At 41.0% G+C, this 25,639-nt stretch overlaps 1 protein-coding gene across 1 annotated transcript in view; it reads left to right on the top strand.

The window, feature by feature from the left end:
• The window catches only part of SNCA (synuclein alpha), a 50,695-nt gene extending 33,987 nt beyond the window's left edge, over positions 1-16,708 (top strand). Inside the window, exons 5-6 of the mRNA XM_081959178.1 lie at positions 11,478-11,555; positions 16,099-16,708. Of these exons, the coding sequence (XP_081815304.1) occupies positions 11,478-11,555; positions 16,099-16,131 (111 nt within the window). The 3' untranslated portion in view covers positions 16,132-16,708. The remainder of the gene's footprint in view (positions 1-11,477; positions 11,556-16,098) is intronic.
• The last annotated feature ends 8,931 nt before the right edge of the window (positions 16,709-25,639 follow it).

The following is a 25,639-nucleotide window of genomic DNA, read 5'->3' as shown; positions in this document are numbered from 1 at the left end:
CTTCCTGGATTTAAACCTGTCAATTAGCATTGCCTCTATCTGTCTGCAATGCTACATAGCCAGCTTCTGGTGCAGCTCATCAAAAGGGACAAAGCTGCCTCCTCATGAATAATCAGGCTGACCTTCTCTGCTCCTGCCTTTTCTCTGCCCTACATGTTCTTGGATCACTGCAGAAGGCAGTTCCTCTTCCTCATCACTGACTTGCTCCAGCTGCATGCTTTCCCCACCTGGAGCCTCAGGAATGTTCTGCTGCAGCTATGTTTCAGCTAACTCCCTCACAGCTGGCTGCTCAGAGTTGTCAATCAACTCAGCTCTTGACGTGCCAGGAACTGGTTCATCCTCCCCCAAGCTGACATCTAGAGAGGTATCTGGGGAAGGTCTGGGGAAGTCATCACAAGCTCAGCTGCAAGATCAGATGGAGTTGTCTACTGGTCTCTTAGTCAAAGTCCTCTACCTTAAATGTCATGCTACAATTAACCTTGCTTTTCCTCTGCTCATTGTTTTGCAAGGAATTCTTTAGAAATCCAGCAATTGTTACTAAATTTCAGAGGAGGAGACTTGTTTTCTGGAGGAGAAGGCTATCACTGAACATATATTTCAGTGGTGGGTTCCGGATCCCGTTGCAACCGGCACAGGGCCCGGCGTCCTCCACATGAATGTGCACATGCGCAGGCGCTGTATGCACTGTGCACATGTTTAAAGACAGGTAAGGACAACAGGCGGGTGGACCCTCCGGAGCACTATACCAAAACGGTACCCGGTGCTCCCGGCAGGCTCCGGTACGCCCGTACCGGAGCGTACCGCCTGCAACCCACCACTGATATATTACTTCCAATGTAAGAAGCAATTTTTGATTTCAAAATATTGCCAGAATTTCATCAGATTCTAGCCACTTGGTGAAATTTCATAGAACCTGAGGAAGATTGCAGAAATCACACAAAATGGCTTATTTGAAAGTGTGTTTAAAAGGGGGGTCGGGAAATTTAACTTTACAGAGTGGGTTGGACAACTTTGCTGTCTCCATTAGAGAAATTCTGGCATTAAAAAAAAATTTTAGGATCCAGAGTTCCTAACCAGCCAAACTTCTTTACTCTATCTTAAACAACTCTGCCATTGTTCCAATTTACCATTCTGTTATTCTATCAGAAATGGGTATCATATGTTGTGGCGGGGGGACTATGGCCATTTCATGACTTCTGGACTTCCACTCCTAGAATTCCTGGGACAGCATCCCTGGTTCAGGAATTCTGGGAGTTGAAGTCCATAAAAGGGCCATAGTTCCCCACCCTTGCTCTATATAATACTTTCAGCCATTTGCATTACTCAGAAACAACACCAGATACAAAATTGGGAGACCCATTATGTAATTTTGAAAAAAGAAAATACTATTTAGATGCAAATACCCTTGCAATTTTTAATCCTTAAAAATTGGTAATGAATGCCTCATGTGTTGGACTGTTAATCATGCCTGGCAGCATGAAACACGGGTGTTGCATGTGACATTAATAAATGTATAATCAAGCATACAACACTCTGTTCGGTGGCCCAATTTAGCTCAGGTTGCAGTCTCTCTCTCTGCAAAAGACTGCCTCCCATTAATCAAAGAGAAGCACAATTACAAATAATAGCAAATAACATTCAGGCAGACAGGGAACATCAGGCAATTTTAGCCATTTGGAAATACATTTCTATTAATGTTTTGTCCTGCTTCTGGGAGTTGAAGTCCACAAGTCTTAAAGTTCCCAAGTTTGGACACCCCTGTTCTAGGTTATGGTAATAATTCAGTCATGTGTGAAAGTTAGTTCACACCAAGTATGGTAGGTTTTCCTCTCTCCTTCCTGCCTCCAGCACACTGCTGAGAAGAGATCAGATTATATTTATGTTTTGAATTCATTTTCTATCAGGGTTATTCCAGAGGCTAATTATATTTTGCCCTAAAGTATAATCTGGTCTCTGAGCAGTTGATTTTGTGTGTTGTATGAATTTTGTAAATTGTAATTTACTATTCGACATGATGAATTGTAGGAAGAAATGTCCTTCTGGGTTCAATTCCAAGTGGGGAAAAAGACACTGGAGACATGGAGGCTGTTTGGAAAGATGGTTTAATGGTGGACAGGATCACATGGCCTGAGTCCTGAACAGAAAAGGTGATCACATGCAGAAAAGGGCATCACATTCCTCAAAGATGTTGAAGAAGAAAAAAAAGGGGCTGGCTTGCTGAGAGTCATGGGTTTTATGCCCTCTGTTGGGCCCCGCCCTGGGGCGTCCTGCTCCTGGGCAAGAAATGCACTCTGATTGGCTGTCAGACTCCCATGGGGCCATGCAGGGGCAACTCTGTAGGCTGTGCTCTGAGTCCAAGTTTGGTTGAGCCTTGTTCGGTGGTGATGATGTAATGAAAGGGCTTTGGGATTCCTATTATGGTTCTGCCTGTAGATCTTTGTGATGTAGAATACACTGGCTCAGACCTTAATGGCCCATTGACAAAGGTGGGGGGAGCTATTAAGAGTGAGTCTGTTTCCTGCCTAAAAACATGTTTCCCTGGCTCAGGCCTTAATGTTCCATTGACAAAGGTGGGGGGATGGGTTTCTGCCTCCCTTTTAGGGGGAAATATTCTGCCCTTTTTAAATATTTCCTAAAATATTTCATTTTCTAGGAGAGAGGTGGGTGCTAACTTCCTACAGTAGAAAAGCAGTCAATTATTACTTTTTTGATATCACGGATAACCATACCCGGGCTTAATGTGTATGTGTCTTTTGACTGAATGCAGATATTTAGCACCAGCTGGGAATTTTATAACTGCCTAAATTGGCTGGCTGTTTTTTTTTTTTTCCTTCAGCAGGAACTTTGTAGTTTAGTCTGAGTTGTTTTCTCCAATCTCATACTCGGTGGTTATTTTGGAAAAAAAACCTGCAGATTTCCAAGTTAATGTGGTCCTTGGTAGCTGGAATGCTAAGGGATGTAATCCCACCACAGTAAGAAGTTCTAGTTTCAGACTAAGGTCAGATTTTTATTCATATAAAAACAAGGAACTGAGGTTCATTGGAAGCAAAGATTGAACTGAAAAAGAGGAGGAAGCAAGGAATTTCAAAACTATGGCCTTTTGCACAAAGGTCAAGCTTTTTTGCCAAATATAATGAGAAAAGTTTCATACTACTTCAGTTTAAAATAAGCACTGTCCATTCCAAAGTCTTTGATTTTATTCTAGTGACAGGCAATGCAGTCTCAATGGGTTTTTTCCCCCCTCAATGGCATTTTCACCTATTTATATCAGTAGAGAAAGCACATCATAATGGTGTTGGACATTTTTAGACATTGTGGTTTTTGCAGATTCTGGGACATGAGCCTTACAGACTTGACTCTCTCTCTTAAAACTGGAAGTTAAATTAGAATCTGAGACAGTTAGAATCTAATGTGTGATACTCAAAGCACAACTGAGCATCTCATGTATCCCTATTGGAAGATGTAATGAAATGGCCTCATTAAGTAAGGTCTGAACTTGTAGCTGCCTCAAGGTGTTAAATATTTCAGTGCATACCAGGAAGCCTCGAACGGAGGTAGGACATTATTATAAACTCTGCAAGGAAAAGAGCTTTCTACGAAGTTCTCATGACTGAAGAAATGGCATCTTCTCTTTCTGTGTAACCTCTTATGTAAACCAATTTGGCATTAGCTTTTTGCTGCCATAGATTTCTTAAAAAAGATGGCACTATTGTGAGGAGGTACCGTATTTTTCAGAGTATGAGATGCACTTTTCCACCCACCTAAAAGAGGGTGAAAATTTGAGTGCCTCTTAATACACCAAATGTAGCCCCGCCCACCCACTGGCCCCCACCCTTTGGCCATTTTCGGCATCCACACATCACGTTTTAGACCTGTTCCAGGCTGCAGGGATTGCCGCAGACCATCGCCGCCTCCGTGCCTCGTGTTTTTGGCCTCTGTGCCTCATGTTTTCAGCCTCCGAATGCTCCATTTCAGACCTGTTCAAGGCTGCGGGGATCGCAAGAAAACGCGGTGTTATTCTATGTGAAACAACACTACGACGTGATTTGGAAACCACTAGAATAGACTAGCTGCATGTAGTCCTTGACGTACAACCATAACTGAGCCTAACATTTCCATTGCTAAGTGAGACCTTTGTTACGTGAGATTTGCCCCATTTTACGACCTTTCTTGCCACCATTGTTAAGTGAACCACTTCTGTTGTTAAGTTAGTAGCGCAGTTGTTAAGTGAATTTGGCTTTCCCCATTGTTTTTGCTGGTCAAAAGGTCAGAAAAGCTGATCATATGATCCGGGGACACTGCAACCATCATAAATAGGAGTCAGTTGCCAATCTGAATTTTGTGAATTTGGATCACATGGCCACCGAGATGCTGCAATGGTTGTGTGTGAAAAGGGGTCATACGTCTCTTTTTTTGAATGCCGTAACTTCAAAGAGTCACTAAATGACTCTTCTTATGTAAGTTGAGGACAGCATGTACTTAAGATCTATCAAGAATCACATCACGCCAGTCTTGAAAGGTGCACAGTATTTCCACACTCTTCATTGTTGGATCAGTTTAAGACAGCATGCTCCTCTGCAAGTCATAACTTTCCTAAAAGTTGGATATCCAAGCTTCCCCATCTCCCAAAACCAATCAGACAGCAGCTCTTTTGACATTTCTGCCTCTAGCTAGGACCAAGCTAATGTGTGTAGCATTTATGACTTGATGATAGCCACTGAAGCAAGTAGGAGTTCTCATTTCGTTGTTTTTTCCACTGTTGGTTGTAATAGTTTTTATTGATGTTTTTTGTTGCTGCTTTCACACTGTTATCAAGAACGTGGTGCGAATGGAAATACACATAAAAGAGTAGCTAGGCATGATGCAATTCCTGCTTGTTTGGTGGAAAGAAAAAAAATGTATATGTTTATGACTTAGGACTAATTAACATGTGCAGCCACTTGAGGATGAAGACTTCTGAAGCCATCAAGCTTAATTGGGGATTCAATCATGGAATATTTTGTGTTCTGCACTCTTTTACATGTTAGGGAAAAACACTGCATATTGGGGAGAAAATGTGTTGCTAAGTGCTAGTTTTTAATCCGTTTTGTGCAGTTATTTCAGTTATTTCAAATTTAATGGAAATGGATGGTTATTGAGAATATCTAATGGAACCTTTCGTTGGTAGATGTCTATGGAGAGTCTCAGTTATCCAGGTCATGGTTGTCCCAAAGGTACTTTTTCAAGAAGCAACTGGACTTTCTGATTTTTCTTTGAAGATATTTTGGTTCTCAACCAAGAAGCTTCTTCAGCTCTGACTGGATGGATTGGAGAGTGGAACATATGTGAAACATATATGCACACTTAAAACCCCAAAATACACTAAGGCAGAAGCTTGCACACCCCAAGGATAAAACACCCAGACACAAACTGAGCAACATGATATACGCAGTACAATGCAGTGGGCCATGTGCAGATCTGTAGATTGGGGAAACAAAACAACCACTTCATAAATGTATGACACAACATAGGAGAACAAACCCATCAGGACTAGATTCAGCAGTCCACCTGGATTTAAAAGACAAAGGCCACTCTTTTGAAGACAGCAAAGTCCACATTTTGGGCAGAGAGGACTGCTGGTTTGAAAGAGGAGTCAAAGAGGCCATCTATGTCAACATTGAATGGCCCTGTCTCAACAGAGGGGGAGGGATACGACATCATCTATCTCCAGTCTACAACACAAGTCCTTTCAAGAAGAAGGTTCCACACCCATTTGCACCACTTAGGTGACCCTGATGACAGAGGTAAACCTCCAGGTGGCCTCAAATACTTGCTAAAAGAATGCAAATGGCCAGCTGTCTGCAAGGAGTATAAATCCTTCCATTCCCCTCCATCCAGTCAGAGCTGAAGAAGCTTCTTGGATGAGAAGCAAAACGTCTTCATAAGAAAAACCAGAAAGTCCAGTTGCCTCTTGAAAAAAGCACCTTTGGGACTTTAATTGGTAGGATGCCAAATGCATTGACCAGGGACACAGTGTAATCCAGGGGTGTCCAAACTTGGGAACTTTAAGACTTGTGGACTTCAACTCCCAGAATTCCCCAGCCAGCATGGCTGGCTGGGGAATTCTGGAAGTTGAAGTCCACAAGTCTTAAAGTTCCCAAGTTTGAACACCCCTGGTGTAATCAAAGAGAATTTCTGTGTGACTAGACTGTGTTTTGCTATGCCACCAACCCTGTAACAATCTGCAACCCCCACCTAATGTCTATGTTTCAGTTTAAATCTCGAAAAGTGTGGAGGAAGACCTCCCATTGGGATTTTACAGATCGGAAAACTGGGTGAACTCGGAAGTCTGCAGTGTGAAAAAGGAATGTCTAATTGAAAACACCCACTTTTTAACATCACAACCACGAAACCAGAGCAAAATCATCACTAAATGAAATATGAAAGCAAGATGGATAGGACAGGGAAACCAGAAACAGAAACATGCTTTTCACAACCTTGCATGGGGGAGTTTGGAACAAGAGTTGCACAATTTGAGACTTTTAGGAGGCTTTTACTGTAGGCATGTGAATGCTCAGATATTTGAGTGCCCCTTCCTCCAAACTGAACGCATATTAGGTCCGCCTTTGCTTGCTATGTTTCTTCAAGTACTTTGAATCCTGATTTAAGCAAATCAACATTGTAAGATCACAAGATACACCCGAAACATGAATTTGTTGATTTTGTTCTCAACATCCTAGGCTAAAACTTGTGGTTCAGGATGTCATTCCAGTATATTGTATAATCATCTCCTTCTGCTCATATGTGTACACAGTAAACCAAGAATAGGCAGTCTGATGTACTAGTATCATTCCAGTAGTTTCCGAGATCTCGAGATCTCACTCCTCCTGTCTTTTTAAATTTTAAATTTTAATTGTACATTGGGTTTTTTACAATTGGGGTATTTTAATGGTGATTTTTAACTATCTAAATGTTGTAATTTGTTACCTCCTCCGTGCATGTGTGTCTTTGTATATATGTATGTTTATGTGTTTGTACACATGTTTTATGTTCTATATGCCCCATTGTACGCCGCCCCGAGTCCTGCCTGGAAAGGGAGCGGCTAATAAATTCAAATTTATTATTATTATTATTATTATGCCGTCTGAGGCTGATGGGATTTGAAATTTGAAACATCTGGTTGCTTGATTACAGTTTGTACATATTGGGTTTGAGTATATTAGTAATAGCAGTAATACTTAAGATTTATATACTACTTCATCGTGCTTTACAGCCCTCTCTAAGCATTTTACACAGTCAGCCTATTGCCCCCAACAATCTGAGACCTCATTTTACCAAACCTGGAAGGATGGAAAGCTGAGTCAACCTTGAACCAGTCAGGATCGAACTGCTGGCAGTCAGCAGAGTTAGCAATCCTGCATTCTAACCACTGCACCACCACAGTTCTTATATTATATTAAATAGGTTTAGTATAACTGAGAATGCCCTAGCAATTCATTAAACTCTATAATTTTGCTATTAAAATATGTTCTTTTCACTTTTATTCCAAGTCTGTGAAAATCAGAAACCCATATATTTCCTGCTACTGACGAGGTCTATGACAATTCACCGCAGTCAACTTGCCACAGCCAATTCACCACAGCCAACTCGTTGCGGGACAAGAGTTACACTAATATCAAAGAAATGGTGGAATAGAATCATTAAAGAAAGGATGTAAAAGTAGAGAGAGTGAAATGTGAATAACAAAAATTTGCACACATACACATACACACACACATAGTACACTTTAAACAATTAAATTGAATTTTTAAATTGTTTTGCGGCAAGTGAGTTGGCTGTGGTCAATTCGCCATGGAAAGTTGGCCATGGTGAGTTGGTCGCGGTGAGTTGGCTGTGGCGAGTTGTCCCATTCCAACTGACAGCAATAGATAGTACACATTCTTTATGGTGGAATTTCAAAAGACATTTCATAGGCATGCTTTGCTTGATCTACTCCATTACTAACAAATCAAAAACAGAGTCTGTTCTGTAATGATACAGGTGGACAATCATGTTATGTTCATGATTAATAAGGTAAAGGTAAAGCTTCCCCTCGTACATCTGTGCTAGTCGTTCCCGACTCTAGGGGGCGGTGCTCATCTCCATTTCAAAATCGAATGGCCAGCACTGTCCCAAGACATCTCTGTGGTCATGTGGCCAGCATGACTAAATGCCTAAGGAGCACGGAACACTGTTAACTTCCCACCAAGTGGTCCTTTATTTTTCTACTTGCATTTTTTATGTGCTTTCAAACTGCTAGGTTGGGAGAAGCTGGGACAAGTAAAGGGAGCTCACTCCGTTACGCGGCGCTGGGGATTCGAACCGCCGAACTGCTGACCTTTCTGATCAACAAGCTCAGCGCCTTAGCCCCTGAGCCACCGCGTCCCCTTCATGACTAATAGCAACATTGATATCCAATGGGTCCAAGCCAAATGATCAGTTTGGTGGGAGAGAAAATTCCTTAATAAATCTTAAAAGCAGCTAATCTTTTAAAAGTAGTATTTGTTACTATGGTAACAACATGCTTTAAAATTTCTCTCTGTGTATAGCACATACTGTATACATAAGCATTGCATTTGCAGGACTACATGAACAAATTTCTTAAGGAATTTGAATGTTGATATTATACCAACTCATGTCTCTTCCATGATACATTGGGCAATAATCACTGTTATTGCACAAAACATGGCCGCTGTTTTCTGTAATGGCCTGTACCTTATGAGGCAACACAGGAGACTTAAAGAGAAAGGAATAGGTGATTATATCTAAAGGAAATATATTCTTTAATGCCATATTTATTGTAGGCAGGGAGCCATGTGAGGATGAATCTGGTAATAGTTTTTTTTCCCAATTGACGCATTTTATGAAAATGCATACATTTCTATAATCAAGAATCAAGAATCACGTGAAGTGTTAATACCACTTTATAATGCCTTGGTAAGGCCACCCTTGGAATACGGCATTCCGTTTTGGTCGCCATGATGTAGAAAAGATGTGGAGACTCTAGAAAGAGTGCAGAGAAGAGCAACAAAGATGATTAGGAGACTGGAGACTAAAATATATGAAGAACGGTTGCAGGAACTGGGTATGTCTAGTTTAATAGAAAGAAGGACTAGGGGAGACATGATAGCAGCGTTCCAGTATCTCAGGGTCTGCCACAAAGAAGAGGGAATCAAACTATTCTCCAAAGCACCTGAGCAGTGGTGGGTTCCTGCCGGATCGCACCGGATCGCGCGCTCCCTTTCGGCGCTAAACCCGGAAGTACGGTCTTGCCCCACCCCTGGCGACGCGACGACGCTTGCCTGCGCTCCACCAGCTCGGCTGGGAACGGAGACGTTTCTCTGCTCAGCAATGTCTTCAGTGGAGTGGTGGCAGCCTGGCAGGCTGAGCCTGCGTCCCTTTCAGGCGCTCCGCTCCGCTGAGGAAATGTCTCTGTTCCCAGCCGAGCTGGTGGAGCGCAGGCAAGCGTCGTCACGTCGCCAGGGGCGGGACAAGACCGTACTTCCGGGTTTAGCGCTGAAAGGGAGTGCGCGATCCGGCACAATCCGGCAGGAACCCACCACTGCACCTGAGAGTAGAACAAGAAGCAATGGGTGGAAAGTAATCAAGGAGAGAAGCAACTTAGAACTGAGGAGAAATTTCCTGACAGTTAGAACAACTGATCAGTGGAACAGGTTGCCTCCAGAAGTTGCGAATGTCCCAACACTGGAAGTCTTTAAGAAGATGTTGGATAGCCATATGTCTGAAACGGTATAGGGTTTCCTGTCTAGGCAGGGGGTTGGACTAGAAGACCTCCAAGGTCCCTTCCAACTCTGCTATTGTATTGTATAGTAGCTAAGCAATGTTTATGCTAACGTATGTAAATCAAAAATGGTCCTTCCAGACTTCTGATTTGAAGCCATTTTCTGTTTTCTTCCTGAAGGAAATTTAATTAGGACTGCTCAACATTGAACATACGTAATATTTCTGAATCACATTGATTTGACTAATTGTGTGACTAAATGCTCTGTAAGTGAAACCCCATGTTGTCTTTTAATGATGTTTCTCCTTTGGTTCATGTCTTTAATTATATTCATCTAAAATAAATTATAAATTCTACGGTTCTTTGTCCCTGATATCTACATAAGGTTTGTGTGTGTGTGTGTCATATCTTTCAAAAGCTCCTTAATTTTTTTTCAATCTGTGGAGTCCTTGATACTCTCTCAGTTTAGTGTTTTTCTTGTAGACGTTTCATTACCAAAGTAGGTAATATCATCAGTACTTAGTAATAAAACATCTTCAAGAAAATCACCAAACTCAAGAGAACCCCAAGGGCCCCACAGTTCAAATCTGAGCTACAAATATACTCTTCTACCAATTTTCCATCTAATTGTTCTTATATCGCATCATATATTATTAGAAGATGGTTTAGGAAAGCTTATTCAACCTACTACACCAGAAACTCCTCTGCAAAAAAATATACGTTATTTGTTAATACTGCACCTAATAGCTCATTAGAGTCTACAGCTAAAGAAGATTTTTAAATCTATCATTGTTGCTTTTCAACATTTTGTCAATGTCTCTGTAAAAGTTGTCCTTACTTCACTAATTGCTTTTTTTTAATGATCTATGGATTCCCATTCCTTTGAAGTCTATTTAAATTTCTAATAAGCGAATCCTAATGTTGTGATGTGGAAAAAAAGGTCTTGTAATTCACAGTGAAGAATATATAAATTATTCCATATTGATCAATGTATAAAAAGCAGAGTGTGTCACCAGCATATTTCTTACAAAGTATGTGATATTTGTAGGATGTAAAACATACAAACATTCTACAAAAATGTGTTTGTCAGAACAAGGAGTGTCAATAACCAATTTCATTTGGGAAGTGAATAAAATAAGATTTCAATTGTAATTTGTTGTTCAGCCAGACTCCGGGTGTAAGGGAACTGATTCTGAGAACTCTTATATATTACCAAAGATCCATACTGCTATCAGGAGGTTCCAGATTTATGATTTAAGACAACAGAAAATTCAATATCAGTAACTGAAATAAAAAATGAACATCATAAATTGGATTTCAGTGAAAAACAGCCAGAGTTTGGGTCCCATTAAGACAATGTTTTTAACTTTCATAATGAAAGTGCCTTGTTAGACTTTGCATATCATCAAACCATCAAGATTTCTTGGCAATTTATCATTTTTAATGGCTCCTCAGAAAGGCTATGATGCAATCAAGACTTTAGTCTTCTTAAAATTTCAGTATATATTTATGAGTCTTCTACTCAAAGTTGATTCTTTTTTGTCAGTTTGTTACTCATATTTGGGGATGTTTTATGTTTCCTGTTCTATGTGGCAAATACATAACACTCATGTTCAGTAATCCATTTGTCATGCTAAATGGCAAAACGCTGTGCTGGAAATGGGGCAGTGGGAAGAAATATGTATTGTTACATATGTATGTTTTATTTTAATTACAGAATGAAGAAGGTATTACACAGGAAGGTAACACAGATCCAGCAGATCCAGAAAATGAGGCCTATGAAATGCCACCTGAGGTAAACCTGTTTCTGACATCTTCCCACACAGTTTCCCAGGAATTCACCTAACTAGAAGATGTGGCACTGTTCATTTCTATTAGAAATACAGGTAGTCCTCGACAATTGAGTCCAAAACTTTTGTTGCTAAGTAAGTTTTATTTCTATTTTACCACCTTTCTTGCCACAGTTGTTAAAGGAATCACTGCCGTTGTTAAATTAGTAACACGGTTGTTAAGTGAATCTGGGTTTCCCATTGACTTTGCTTGACAAAAGGTCATCACATGACCCCGGGACACTACAACGGTCATAAATGTGAGTCAGTTCCCCAGCGTCTGGATTTTGATCACAGAACCATGGGGATGCTGCAACGGTTGTAAATATGAAAAACGGTCAAAAATCACTTTTTTCAGCACTGTTGTAACTTCACAACAGTCACTAAATGAACTGTTGTAAGTTGAGGACTACCTGTACCTTGGGAATAAACCTATCTGGGATTTACTTATAGGGAACAAGCTGCTAAGGTCTGAGTTGATGAATTCATCCTCAATAAATTTTGAAATGGATTTTCAGGAGAAACATCTCCAGAACTCTTGAGGAAAGCAAGTGAAGCTTTGATACAAGTATTGAAATTTCTAATCTTTGGTAGCTCATAAATTGCCATAATGATAATTATGGTCAAAAATAATCTATTTCTTGCTGTCAAAAGTTCTATTTGCATCAAAACACGGGTAGAGAAATAGAAACAAGAAATGAATGGAATTTTAAAAACAATTCTGTGCATTATTATTCCAAGGTTCTATTTTAGGAAGGCAAGTAGGATTTCTGCAAAAAAAAAAAAAAGAAAAAAAATAAGCTAAACATTTTGTAGACATTTTTACTACAATCACTCTGGCAACAACAAAAATTATGCCGTTGTATGAAAAACACAACTATGATAGAGCCAGTAGGCAAAATACTTTAGAAGTTGTTGAATTGCAATCACTTCATTTCAGCCATTGACTATTCCGGATGGGACTGACACGAAATTGAAATCCAATAACAGTTTGAGAATCTTGTCTCAGCTTTATGCTACAAAATGCCCACCAAGGGCAACCCTTTGATCACATTCTCAAAAAAACAACAACCCCACAACACAATTTCTAAAACATGAAATGTGGAAATATAGATGCAATCCTACAAGCCTAATTATGCCACATCCCCAAAGCTGTTTCAAACGATAGGTTTTGACAAAACATTTTCACCTCTTCTTTCTTCTTAAAGCAATATTTTGCAAAGACAGCCTGCCTCCAAATACAAAATGAAAGATTTTAAGATTGTGAATGAGAGCATTACAGCAGTTTTTTTCCAAAGGACCAGCATCCTTCAGGAGTGCATATTGATCATGCATAAAGGCATTTATCTTTTTCCTCCTCTGTATAACTGAGAGAGGCATATGGATTGGGGGAGGGGTATTCCTGAAGGCAGACATTACAGGAATGAAGCTACATTTCCGAGGTCCCAAGATACGGCATTGTTTAATTAAAGCAGCGGTGGGTTCCGGATCCCGTTGCAACCGGTACACTGCAACAAGGCCCAGCGTCCACCACGTGAATGCGCGCAGCACCATGCGCAAAAGCCCCGATTGGCTCAAATAGCGGTAAGGAGAGTGGGCGGGCAGGCCCTCTGGAGCACTGTACCAGAACGGTACCTGGTTGCTTCCAGCAGGCACGGGTACACCCGTACCAGGGCGTATCGGTCGTGTCCCACCACTGAATTAAAGGTACCTGAGTAGGGGTGGGTTCCGGATTCTTTTACTGCTGGTTCATTCAGGGACGGCTTCAAGTGCACACGCATATGTAGTAGTAAAAAAAATGCTTCTGCGCATGCGCATGGTGCCGCCAATAATACTGGTTCGGATGCGTGGGCGGCCGAGTTACTACCTACTTGGCTAAACTGGGCTGAACTGGTAGGAACCTATCTCTGAACCTGAGAACACTAGCCATGTTTGATCAAACCAACCAGACAAATATTAGGAGATGTAGGCAATCTGCAAAGTAACCAGGCTCCATGCCATGTAGCTCTTTATAGGCAGTGACCAACATCTTGAATCATACCCAGACGTCAGCAGGCAATCTTGCAAATTAGTGGTATTACCTGAGCATATAATGACTGTCCATGCTACTTCTTTCTGGAGCAGCTGAAGTTTCTGGGTTGTCTTCAAGGGCAGGCCCGTGTAAAATACATTGCCATAGCCAAGAATAGAATCAAGGATTTCCTCTTCAGGGAATGGATCACCAACTATGGGGTGGAGATATCAGGGGTGGGATTCAGCCGGTACGGACCAGTTTCGGTGAACCAGTAGTTCCAGCGATCAGTTGGCCTCACCCACGCACCCCTGCGCTAGTCTGCCCTATATTTCCTTTGTTTGAAGCCCAGCTGATAGGCGCAGCGGGGGCGATTGCTGCACCTCGGCTGTTTTACTCAATGGGGTTGCAATAGAAGGTAAGTTTTAGAGCTGTTTTCAAATGTACTGCCCACTTACGGAGCATGCGTTTGCACTCAGCAAACCAGTTGTTACACCGGTTGAATCCCACAACTGGGAGATATCATATTCAATCCACAAGGCTCTGGTTTTTTAAAAATCTACCTTCCAGGGGTGGGTTGCTGCCGGCATTATTGCCGGTTCAGTGTGCAAAAATGTTTTCATGCGCTCGCTTCACACTAGGTGCGCATTTGCACTTTAAAAGGTCTGCGCATGCGCACGTTAGAAAAGGGGGAAAAATTACATTTTTACAATGAAGATTGTTCTGCACATGCACAGAACCGAAAATCAAGAGGGTGCTGCCGCCGATAGATCCGGTTCAGGCGCTTGGCAGGCTGAGTTACTACCTATTCAGCCAAACCGGTCCGAACTGGTAGGAACCCACTGCTACCTTCCTCTACTAGCCCGTCTTAAAGAAATGAGAAAGCCAAAAGGAATTTTAGGGGAAAGAATAAGAACCTGGATCTAGTTGATCGCATTCCTAGTAGAAGACAGAACTAGGACAATTTTTTTCATTCCGAGATCCTTAGTATGCATTATGCACCACACACACACACACACACACACACACACACAGGGGGGGAGAGTCCTATTTCAGTTGCCTAAATGACCATGAGGTGTGCCCACTTACACATCTTATTCTCCACAGCTTACAAATCTTGTAGGAAGCTTGACCTATCTCATATTCACAAGGAATTATACTTCTTGAATCTACCTCAGCCGCCTTTTGAAAACAATAACTTATAAGTACCCAACAAAGATGATTAGGGGACTGGAGACTAAAACATATGAAGAACGGTTGCAGGAACTGGGTATGTTTAGCTTAAGAGAAAGAAGGACTAGGGGAGACATGATAGCAGTGTCCCAATATCTTAGGGGTTGCCACAAAGAAGAGGGAGTCAAACTATTCTCCAAGGCACCTGAGGGTAGAACAAGAAGCAATGGGTGGAAACTAATCAAGGAGAGAAGCAACTTAGAACTGAGGAGAAATTTCCTGACAGTTAGAACAATTAATCAGTGGAACAACCTGCCTCCAGAAGTTGTGAATGCCCCAACACTGGAAGTCTTTAAGAAGATGTTGGATAGCCATTTGTCTGGAACGGTATAGGGTTTCCTGCCTAGGCAGGGGGTTGGACTAGAAGACCTCAAAGGTCCCTTCCAACTCTACTATTGTATTATTAAATCCTGAAACTATCCAGTAGGGAAGCAAAGACAAAACATTGTTTTGGAGGGGTTTTTTGTTTGTTTGTTTTTCACCAGAGATTTCTTTTAGCAAGACAATCCCATGTTCTCCTATAGGCTCTACAAAGTTCAAGGGATGGAAAAAGTTATCTCAGGATGAAGATGAACAGAAACAAGTATAGGAAGTTAGCACCCACCCCTCTCCTAGAAAAGGGAAATATTTTAGGAAATATTAAAAGGGCAGAATTTTTCCCCTAAAAGGGAGGCAGAAACTCACCCCCCCACACACACACACACACACCTTTGTCAATAGGCCATTAAAGCCTGGGCCAGTCTATTCTACATAACAAAGATCTACCTCCTTCAGGCAGAGACACAATAGGAATCCCAAAGCCCTTTCATTACATCATCACCCAGCAAGAGTCAACCAATCTTGGGACTCAAAACCCAACCTACAAAGTTACCTCTCGGGGTCTGACAACCAATCAGAATACAAGCTCAATTTCAAATCCCAACAGAGGGTATAAATCTCTGTCTCTCCCCACTCCATGTGCCTTTTTTGCCCAGGACCTCAAATCACGTGATCCTGTCCACCATTAAAACCATCTTTCCAAGCAGCCTCCATGTTTCCAGAGTCTTTCTCCCCACTTGGAACTGAACCCAGAAGGACATTTCTTCCAACAGAATCACACATTACCTTTTATTTCACTGGTCTGAGATCTACAGAGAAGTTTTGACAGATCTCTTGTTCTTGCGGTCTTCCATCTATCTCAGATCTGACAATCTACCATTTAGTGACAACTACATTTTACTCTGAATTGAGATTTGAATTTCTCCTTCTCCTTTCTGTTCCGACAGGAAGAATACCAGGATTATGAACCAGAAGCTTGAATCTCCTTTCTTTCTATCTATCTCTTGCTACCTGTCCACGAAAACATCTTGTCCTGTACAAGTGCTGAGTTCCAATGTGTAAACTACTTTTTATAGTTTTTATAGTGTCTTGAAGTTTTCCATCTGCAGTGAATGGAGCATCTATCATCGTGTTTCAGTTTCCACCTCCGTGACCGATCTCCACCTGAAATGGAGCCTGGCTCCAAGAGCCATTGTTGTTGTCTGGATATTGTGGCTTCAAGTCCTAAACACCGAAAACAATTTAAAGAACACCTAAGTGTCTAGAAAGCTGTAAATGTTTTGTTGAAAGATCATTGGTAATTTAGTATCGTTTATGGTATGGAAGTTTTTAAAATGTTTTCTATGGTCCTTCTTGGCTGTCTGAGAATGGGCTCATTGTGAAAGTTGTTAATATATTTCTATACATATATACATATATATAAAGTAACTGAGCATGAACTATGCACCTATAAATATTAACTGTGGAATATTACTGTTTTGTGATAGGTTTTACTAACCTGTATCTGTAAATAAAGATGGCCAACTGGAATAAATAAAACGCATTGATTGTTCAAAAGAGGAGCTGCTAAATTGGCTCTGAATAATTCCTCCTTCCCACCCCAAAGTGTTCTTCCTAAGGTAGCTTCACACACACATTAATAACTCTATAGTTTGGCTTAGTGGTGGGATCCTACCAGTTTAACAACTAATTAGGTGATCATGTGCACGCTGCACATGCCTGACGCGCACTGCACACACATGCACAGTTTTGAGAAAACATATCTTCTGCATTACTACTGGGGAGGAACGCAGCTGAGGTGCGGCAATCCGCTCTGCCGTGCGACTCAGCTGAGAAGATATACATCAGAACAGCGCAGGGGCAGGTGGGCGGGCCCACTTGATCGTCCGACGAATCGTTTGGCTCCCAGCTGATCGTCAGAGCTACCGGTTCGCCCAAACCAATCCGAACTCGTAGAATCCCACCCCTGGGTTGGCTGCTGTGAATAGAAACACAAGGAACTACAGGTAGTCCTCTAGGTATGGCCGTAATCGAGCCCACAATTTCATTTAAAAGCCATGACAGATCATCATATGACCACATCTGATTTTATGTCCTCTTTTGTGGCAATCATTAAACAAGCAAAGAGGCTACTAAGTGAACCTATTTATCACTCATGGAGTTTTTTCCCAGAACCTAGGAGACCAGGGGTTTTTTTGGGGGGGGGGAATCAAACGTAAATCACAATTATAGGATGTTGAAAGGGCTATAAATGCGGGCGGTTGCTAAGCACCCAAAATGTGGTCACATGACCACAGGGGAGGTCTGGAGATTATATATATATATATATAATCGTTTCAACGAGGTCTCATTCGCCATCTTCAGGCTGTTGTTTTTGGCTAAAGTGTGAACGGAGCTGCACTTTAAGCCAAAAACAACAGCCTGAAGATGGCGAGTGAGACCTCACTGAAACAATGCCAAGACAATCTCAATCTTACACAGGAAAAGACTCTTTGGAAACAAATACTGTGGGGGTAAGACACCCCTAAAACTTTGTGTGTGTGTGTGTGTGTGTGTGTGTGTGTGTGTGTGTGTTCCAGCATAATACTGGAACATCTCAAGCAATTTCAACCAAACTTGGTACACAGATGACTTACTCTCTGGAAAAAAATATTGTGGGGGTAAGATACCCCTAGCACCCCTCGGTGTGTGTGTTCTGTTAAGGTGTACAGCCTGTTGTGCCTTAAAATGGCTTCTACTGTACTGACATAAATGGCTTCTACAGTACAGCGCAGTGGAGTTGCCATGGTAACACAGTATCCCACAAGGGAGCTCCCTCTGGTAAGGAGGAAAATCTAACATTAGAAATTACGTTTGGTCCAGACATTTTCCCCCTATAAATAAATACCTGGGCAACACCAGGTTATCAGCTGGTGTTGGAATAAATCAGGGCACCAGTTTGCCTTGATGTCTACCATCAGCCCTTCTTAACTCCACTTCTCTTCCAAACAATATACTGAAGGCTTATTCATAGTTTAAAAAATATAAAGCCTTAGCTGAGAAACAGCATGTGAAATGACAGCGGTTAAAATGACAATATGTACTGGGTGTTAAATCGCTTTTGTAATGTAAGATAAATGTTGGTAGAGGAGTTTATCAATAGTTTTTAATCATACCTAGCCCAACAGGGCATTCATAATGACCTTTTCATAGCATTAATCTCCTTCAAAGGGAGAATATAAATGAATATCAGTTGGTGGAGAATTGAGGAGCATTATTGCCTTTACGGCTGTTTGTAACCAGTAAGTTTGGAAACAGTTGGCTGATTACAGTAGAAATCACAAATCATGATGTTAATGGCCCATTAGACTGATTCACAAGGGTTTTTTCTTAAATGGGTATTCAGTTAAGATGATTTATGCAAGCACACAACTCAGCTGATCATAAAAGTTTCATTGTCAGGAAATATCATTTTAATATTTTATAAAGCAGAATAGAAGTATATTCAGCCTTGGCCATGTTCTACTTTAACACATTTTCTGGACACACGAGTTGGCAAACTTTGTAACCACGCAGCAAGCATTCCCTTAGGAAAACATATGCAGAAAATAAAACGTATTTCGCCACAAATACATTTTTTGGAAGATCTCATCCGTTAATTATTTACTATATAGTGCTATTGAGTTGTCATTCTATCGTCTCTTCTATTCAGCCAAGTGATCTTTGGAAAATACGAAACATTTATCCGTGAGAAGAGAGCAATGCTATTGTTTGGCTACATGAATCTTCCTCTCATCCCCACATTTTTTAGGTAAACATCACCCAAACTATTCATGGTTCAAAATTATACAGATACAGTATAGGTGGTACCTTGCTCAATAGTAGTAACTGTGAGAGGGATCTTGGAGCCCTAGTGGACAACCATTTAAATAAGAGCCAGCAGTGTGCAGCAGCTGCCAAAAAAGCCAACACAGTTCTAGGCTACATAAACAGAGGGATAGAATCAAGATCGTGTGAAGTGTTAATACCACTTTATAATGCCTTGGTAAGGCCACACTTGGAATACTGCACTCAGTTTTGGTCTCCACGATGTAGAAAAGATGTGGAGACTCTAGAAAGAGTGCAGAGAAGAGCAACAAAGATGATTAGGGGACTGGAGACTAAAACATATGAAGAACGGTTGCAGGAACTGGGTATGTCTAGTTTAATGAAAAGAAGGACTAGGGGAGACATGATAGCAATATCTCAGGGGCTGCCACAAAGAAGAGGGAGTCAAATATTCTCCAAGGCACCTGAGGGCAGAACAAGAAGCAATGGGTGGAAACTAATCAAGGAGAGAAGCAACTTAGAACTGAGGAGAAATTTCCTGACAGTTAGAACAATTAATCAGTGGAACAACTTGCCTCCAGAAGTTGTAAATGCTCCAACATTGGAAGTTTTCAAGATGTTGGATAACCATCTGTCTGAAATGGTATAGGGTTTCCTGTCTAGGCAGAGGGTTGGACTAGAAGACCTCCAAGGTCCCTTCCAACTTTGTTATTCTATTCCTATTCTATTTTATTCTATTCTATTCTATTCTATTTGCAGCCAGACTATTGGGTGCCTTCTTGAAAACCTGCCATCCCATGGCCAAAAGGTTTGCAGCCTCTAGGTTTTTATGGTTGCCACGGTAACCCTCTGTGCGAGTGCATGTGGCTCTGTGTGTGTGAAGCACATGAATAATATGCTGCATTTTAATGAAATTCTTCTAGAGTTGGCAAAGCTTTTTCCCAGATAATAAAGAAATGTCTCTTCTTGTTTGATTACCTGCATATCTACAAAGACCAGCTGCATTTAACCCCAGAAAATGAAACCCATACAATGATCAGATGAACAAGAACCAAAAGATACCTTGTTCTGTCTACTCTTGCAATGTAGACTTGGAGTATCAGGCAATGCTGCCTGCAGAATAATACATGAGGTTGGTTAAGCGATGAATGAGATGTAGAAATGTTGCTACTTACTCTCTGCTTTTGCCTGGATGGAGGCTACCTGTTAGTAAGCAGCTTGTTTCCCCAAAAATAAGACCCAACCAGAAAATAACCCTAGCATGGTTTTTCAGGGTGCTCACAATATAAGCCCTACTCCAAAAATAAGCCCCAGTTAAGATCATCAGCTAGATGGACACAATTAGTACCGTATTTCACCCAAAATAAGACCTAACCAGAAAATAAGCCCCGATGCATCTTTTGGAGCAAAAACTAATATAAGACCCCGTCTTATTTTCAGGGAAACATGATAGTAACAATGGATCAGGGTTGAATTCCATCATGTGGCAATCTGGTTGGCTTTGCCACCATTGGCAGATTGTTGCAAATCAGGGAATACCATGGCAGTAAGCCTTGCAATTGAACAAACATATTTAGATGACATTAAAGTCTTTCTAACAAACCTACACTGTTCCTGACAAATATACTTTGTTCCTTGATAAACCTAAGGATTTGGAAGTTGTTTTAATTTAAGTCCTGGAACCGGCAGCATTTTGGAGGTAATTTCATCCAATCTCTTGATCAAAGGAGGAGAGATAAGATAGCTTCCAACAGCCAGCCTATACTTCGCTGGAAAAATTACTACCTTCTCTTACATTATCATAAACCAACCACAGTCTGCTTCCTTACAATTTCTACTCATTGTTTTTAATACAAAACACTGGTGCAGTAAAGAACATGTCCGATCCCACACTGACTGGGTTTGTTAGTCCTTGTTTATTGCACAAAACGGATTTACACAATATGTTAAGTCATATATCGTGGTTTCCATAATGCCTAGGTTGTTGCATCTTATAAAAGAGCTATGGTGGTACAGTAGTTAGATTGCAGCATTGCAGAATAAATCTGGCGACTGCCAGCCGATGCTGATTGGCTCGAGGTTGACTCAGCGTTTCATCCTTCCAAGGTCAGCAATTTGGCTGTTTCCTTTTTTTTTTTAAATTGTGGGTACTTCTACTTTCAGGATAAAAGAAACCCTTTGTGAATGATGTCCTTTCTTTAAAATAATAAAATATCATCCACTTAAAAGTAGATCCAGGCTATTTGGGCAAAACTACCTGGCATTTAAAAAATATTTAAGAAGCTCTTCTGATCTAAAAATGCCTGGCAGATGGAAAAACCGTAGGTGGGAAGAACAGATGAGGGAGCCAGAAAAGTAGGTCAGATGAGAGCCATCATTTAAAAAGAATTCCGGGGAGTGGAAAGGAAATATTAAACTGAAGACAAAAAAAAATATGGTTGCCCTTTACAACTTGAGCACAATGAGATTAAAACCTTGAAAATGTGGGCTCCTATGATTGACTGTACATTTTTAAAATAACAGCTCTCCAGATATATCTCCACAAGTAACACAACAGGTTAGAACAGGGTTTTTCCATCTTAACAACTTAGCAACTTTAAAATGGGCACCTAATTCAATTCCCAGATTTTCCCAGCCAGGCTGTGGATTTCTGGGAGTTGAAGTCCATGCATCAGGGGTGTCCAAACTTGGGAACTTTAAGACTTGTGGACTTCAACTCCTAGAATTCCCCAGCCAGCCATGCTGGCTGGGGAATTCTGGGAGTTGAAGTCCACAAGTCTTAAAGTTCCCAAGTTTGGACACCCCTGCCGTACATCCAAATAGTTGCTAAGATTGGGAAACAAAGGGGAACAAAATCTTCACCACTGTTTCATTTTCTTTTTATCTGGATCGACTTTTGTTGAGTTGTTTGTTTGTTTGTTTGTTTTGATTAAGGAAGACCTGTCAGATCTGCCATCAAACTGCTTCAGCTTCCCTTCACTTTGATGTCAGCCTGCTATAAACTCTGGGATGGTGGGAATGGGAAGATAAAGGGAGGGATGATGACAGGAACCAGAGCTGCCAACAAGAAACAATGATTGAGAGATCCAAAGACACCAGACTGGGAAAGGAATGCAAACACCAACCAAAGAAGCACCAAAATGTGGAACTTTTCCCAAAGCACCTAGCTTGAATCTTATTGGACACCACAAAGATGACCAAGGGGAGAGGGCCTGGGGCAGTGATGGGTTGCAGGCAGTACACCCCAATACAAGCATTCCTGTGCCTGCTGGGAGCACCGGGTACCGTTCTGGTACAGTGCTCCGGAGGGCCCACCCACCCGTCCGAGCTCCTTACCTGTATTTGAGCTCTTTGGCACTTCCACACATGTGTATGGAGCGTACAGCGCCTGCGCAATGTTCCACCAAGCAGCTGGAGCATCACAGACCCTCACAGAGGTAAGGATGCATGCATGCGTGCATGTGGGGGACGCCGTACCGGTTGCAACGGGATCCGGAACCCACCACTGGCCTTGGAGAAAGTAAAATTACCAGGTTTATGTGGAAATGCCTCAGATCCGGCTTTGCTATGTTGTAACCACTTATCTTTGGTAAAAGTACATCTTTCACTACAAATGAAGTCAAGGGTCCTTCTTTCCTGAATGCCTAAGCTGGGACAGGTGTGACGAGACCATTCAGACCTTCAAATCACAACTTCTCTCTGGTAGGAAATCTTGTTCACACAAAAGTGTATCCTCACTTTTGCTTAGAAGGTAAGAAACTGAAATGGTGGGTTATGCTTAGCCTCCACTCTTTGTTTTTGCGGGGGGGGGGGGGGGGGAGAGAAATTGCTTTTTAGCCAGGCTTTCATTAGTGAACAATTTTTTAATTTTGTACTTTATTCAATTTTGTTTTCTTATTGCTACCTGGGGGAAATAAACAATAACAACAAATACATTTTGTAGTAGATTGCTCATTTCAATTTTCTACAATATCTGCAATATCTGCATCTGTCCCACGTGTTAATTAAATAATAAACCATATTGTGTACCTGCTTGTAAGCAAAACAGCTGAAGGGATCGCAATTTTGTGCAATCTACTGAGCATTGTTAAATAGATTAAAAACACAGTAGGAGTCCATAAAATGACAGCTACAGGTTGAAAGATAATCGCCATCTCCCTAAACAGCTCTCAAAATTTAATGCTTTAATTTTTTTAAAAAAGTGCCAATAGACCAGGGGTGTCCAAACTTGGCAACTTTAAGACTTTAAGACCCAGGTGGCTGGGGAATTCTGGGAGTTGAAGTCCACAAGTCTTAAAGTTCCCAAGTTTGGACACCCCTGCATTAGACAGAGGGTAACTAAAATGTTGTTAAATAAGTAAGTAAATCTCACAAGGTTTCGGGCTTTTCACATGAGATCTCACAAGAAGGTATGACAGCAGGGAAAGCTCATCACACTGAATGCAGTCATGGAGATAGCAGGAAAATAGCGAACTTAGAAATGATGTTTAACATAGTTGATTATCAGCTGAATTTAATTTAAGGAGACAATTACAGGTATTCCTCAACTTACATTCATTTAGTGACCCTTCAAAGTTGCAAAGTACTGAAAAACAAGTGACTTGTGACTGTTTTTCACATTCATGACCATTTCAGCATCCCCGTGGTCACATGATCAAAATTCAGATGCTTGGCAACTGGCATGTATTTATGACAGTTGCAATGTCCCGGGGTCATGTGATCACCATTTGAGACCAATAGGGAAGCCAGATTCACTTAACAACTATCTAACTAACTTAATAACTGCAGGGATTAATTTAACAATGGTAGAAAGCAAGAAAGGTTGTAAAATGGGGCAAAACTCACTTAACAACCGTCTCACTTTTCAAACAGAAATCTTGTACTCAATTGTGGTCATAAGTTGAGGACTTCCCATAGAAAAACAAACCTGGTATTTCCTTTTCTCTCTGAAAGATTTCATTTTGACAAGGCCTTTAGAGCTACCAGATCTGAGTTGAAAACATTCCAGATGACCACTATATTGGAACAAAGAGTTAATTTTTCTGGTCTCTCATTTCAGTGGTCTCTTGGTCAGCCTAGTTTTTAAATCCAAATTTAGCAGTCTTCTCTGCCTTGTTTGTTACATTCCATTATAAAGGTGAAAATTCACAGAATGATATCTTTGGAAAACAAAATGTTTGGAACATAAATAGGGGCTTTTTTAAAAAAGATCTCTTTAATGCATCTTCATTTTCAGCTGGATTTATCTGACAGAAGCCTGCCAGGTTATATTTAGACACCAAATTCAGAACATTACTGATATTTGGAGTGCAAAGTTACCTCAGGATTTCCATACAAATCAGGGTTTTCAAAGCTTGCGGGAAACAATTTTACTCCAGTATTATTATTCAACTTTAGTTAATACAAACCATCAAATATGAATTCACATAGCCCATGAAATCATGGCTTACTTAATCATGGTTTAAGAAATGTATGTATGGATCAGTGGTGGGTTTCAAATTTTTTTAGAACCTCTTCTATAGGTGTGGCCTGCTTTGTGGGAGTGGCTTACTGGCCATGTGATCGGGTGGGAGTGGCTTGCTGGCCATGTGACTGGGTAGGCGTGGCCAACTTGTAAAATGTGGTGAAACTCACTTAACAACACTCTTGCTTAGCAACCAAAATGTTGTCTCAGGAACTCTGGCATTTGAAGTCTTAAAGCTGTCAAGTTACAAGACCCTTGCACCCCTAACCCTTTAGAAAAAAAACCCAGGGGTGTTCAAACTTGACAGCTTTAAGACTTGTGGACTTCAACTCCCAGAATTCCTCCTCTCGCTCTTCATCTTGATGATGTGCGGACGGGCGGGGGAGGGAACTGGAACCGGTTCTAAATGGCACAGTAGATTTGTGGAACCTCTTTTATAGAAGAGGTTAGAACTGGCAGGAACCCACCCCTGGTATGGATTTGTGTGTGTGTGTATGCATGTTAAAGTAAAATAAAGATAAGCATTAAAAAAAATCAAACAGAAAGCTAAAGGTATAAGAAAGAAAAAAGGAAAAGAAAGAAAAAGGTTATGAAGAAGTAAGATATGAGGGGAATGATTTGCTGTATTATATTTACCATATATAATTATATAGGTACGGTAAAGCTTCCGCTCACATATATTTGCTAGTCGTTCCCGACTCTAGGGGGTGTTTCAAAGCTGAAGAGCCAGCGTTGTCCAAAAAAGTCTCCGTGGTCATGTGGCTGGCATGAGTAAACTCCGAAGGCACAAGGAACACTGTTATCTTCCCATCAAAGGTGGTCCCTATTTTTCTACTTGCATTTTTACGTGCTTTCAAACTGCTAGGTTGGCAGAAGCTGGGACAAGTAACGGGAACTCACTCCATTACGTGGCGCTAGGGATTTGAACCACTGAACTGCCGACCTTCTGATCGATAAGCTCAGCATCTTAGCCACTGAGCCACTGCGTCCCTTTTATAATTATATATTACATAGTAAAGCTCATAGGTTTACAAAAAAACCAAGAAAATAACCTTAATCAAAATGGTAATAAATAAAAGGAGCAATGACCCAAAATAATAAATGCAAAAACTTATTTTAAGATATAAATTCAATATAACAGTGCAAATATTTGATGTACGCGTTATCCAAACGCTGGGATAGCCAACAGTTTCTTTTAGACAGAATCCTTCTGAATT

This window comes from Natrix helvetica (assembly GCF_964273705.1).
Source record: "Natrix helvetica genome assembly, chromosome: 7".
Classification (NCBI taxonomy): Eukaryota; Metazoa; Chordata; class Lepidosauria; order Squamata; family Natricidae; genus Natrix; species Natrix helvetica.
Note: the sequence above shows the minus strand (reverse complement) of the source record. Positions and strands in the feature narration are given on the sequence as shown.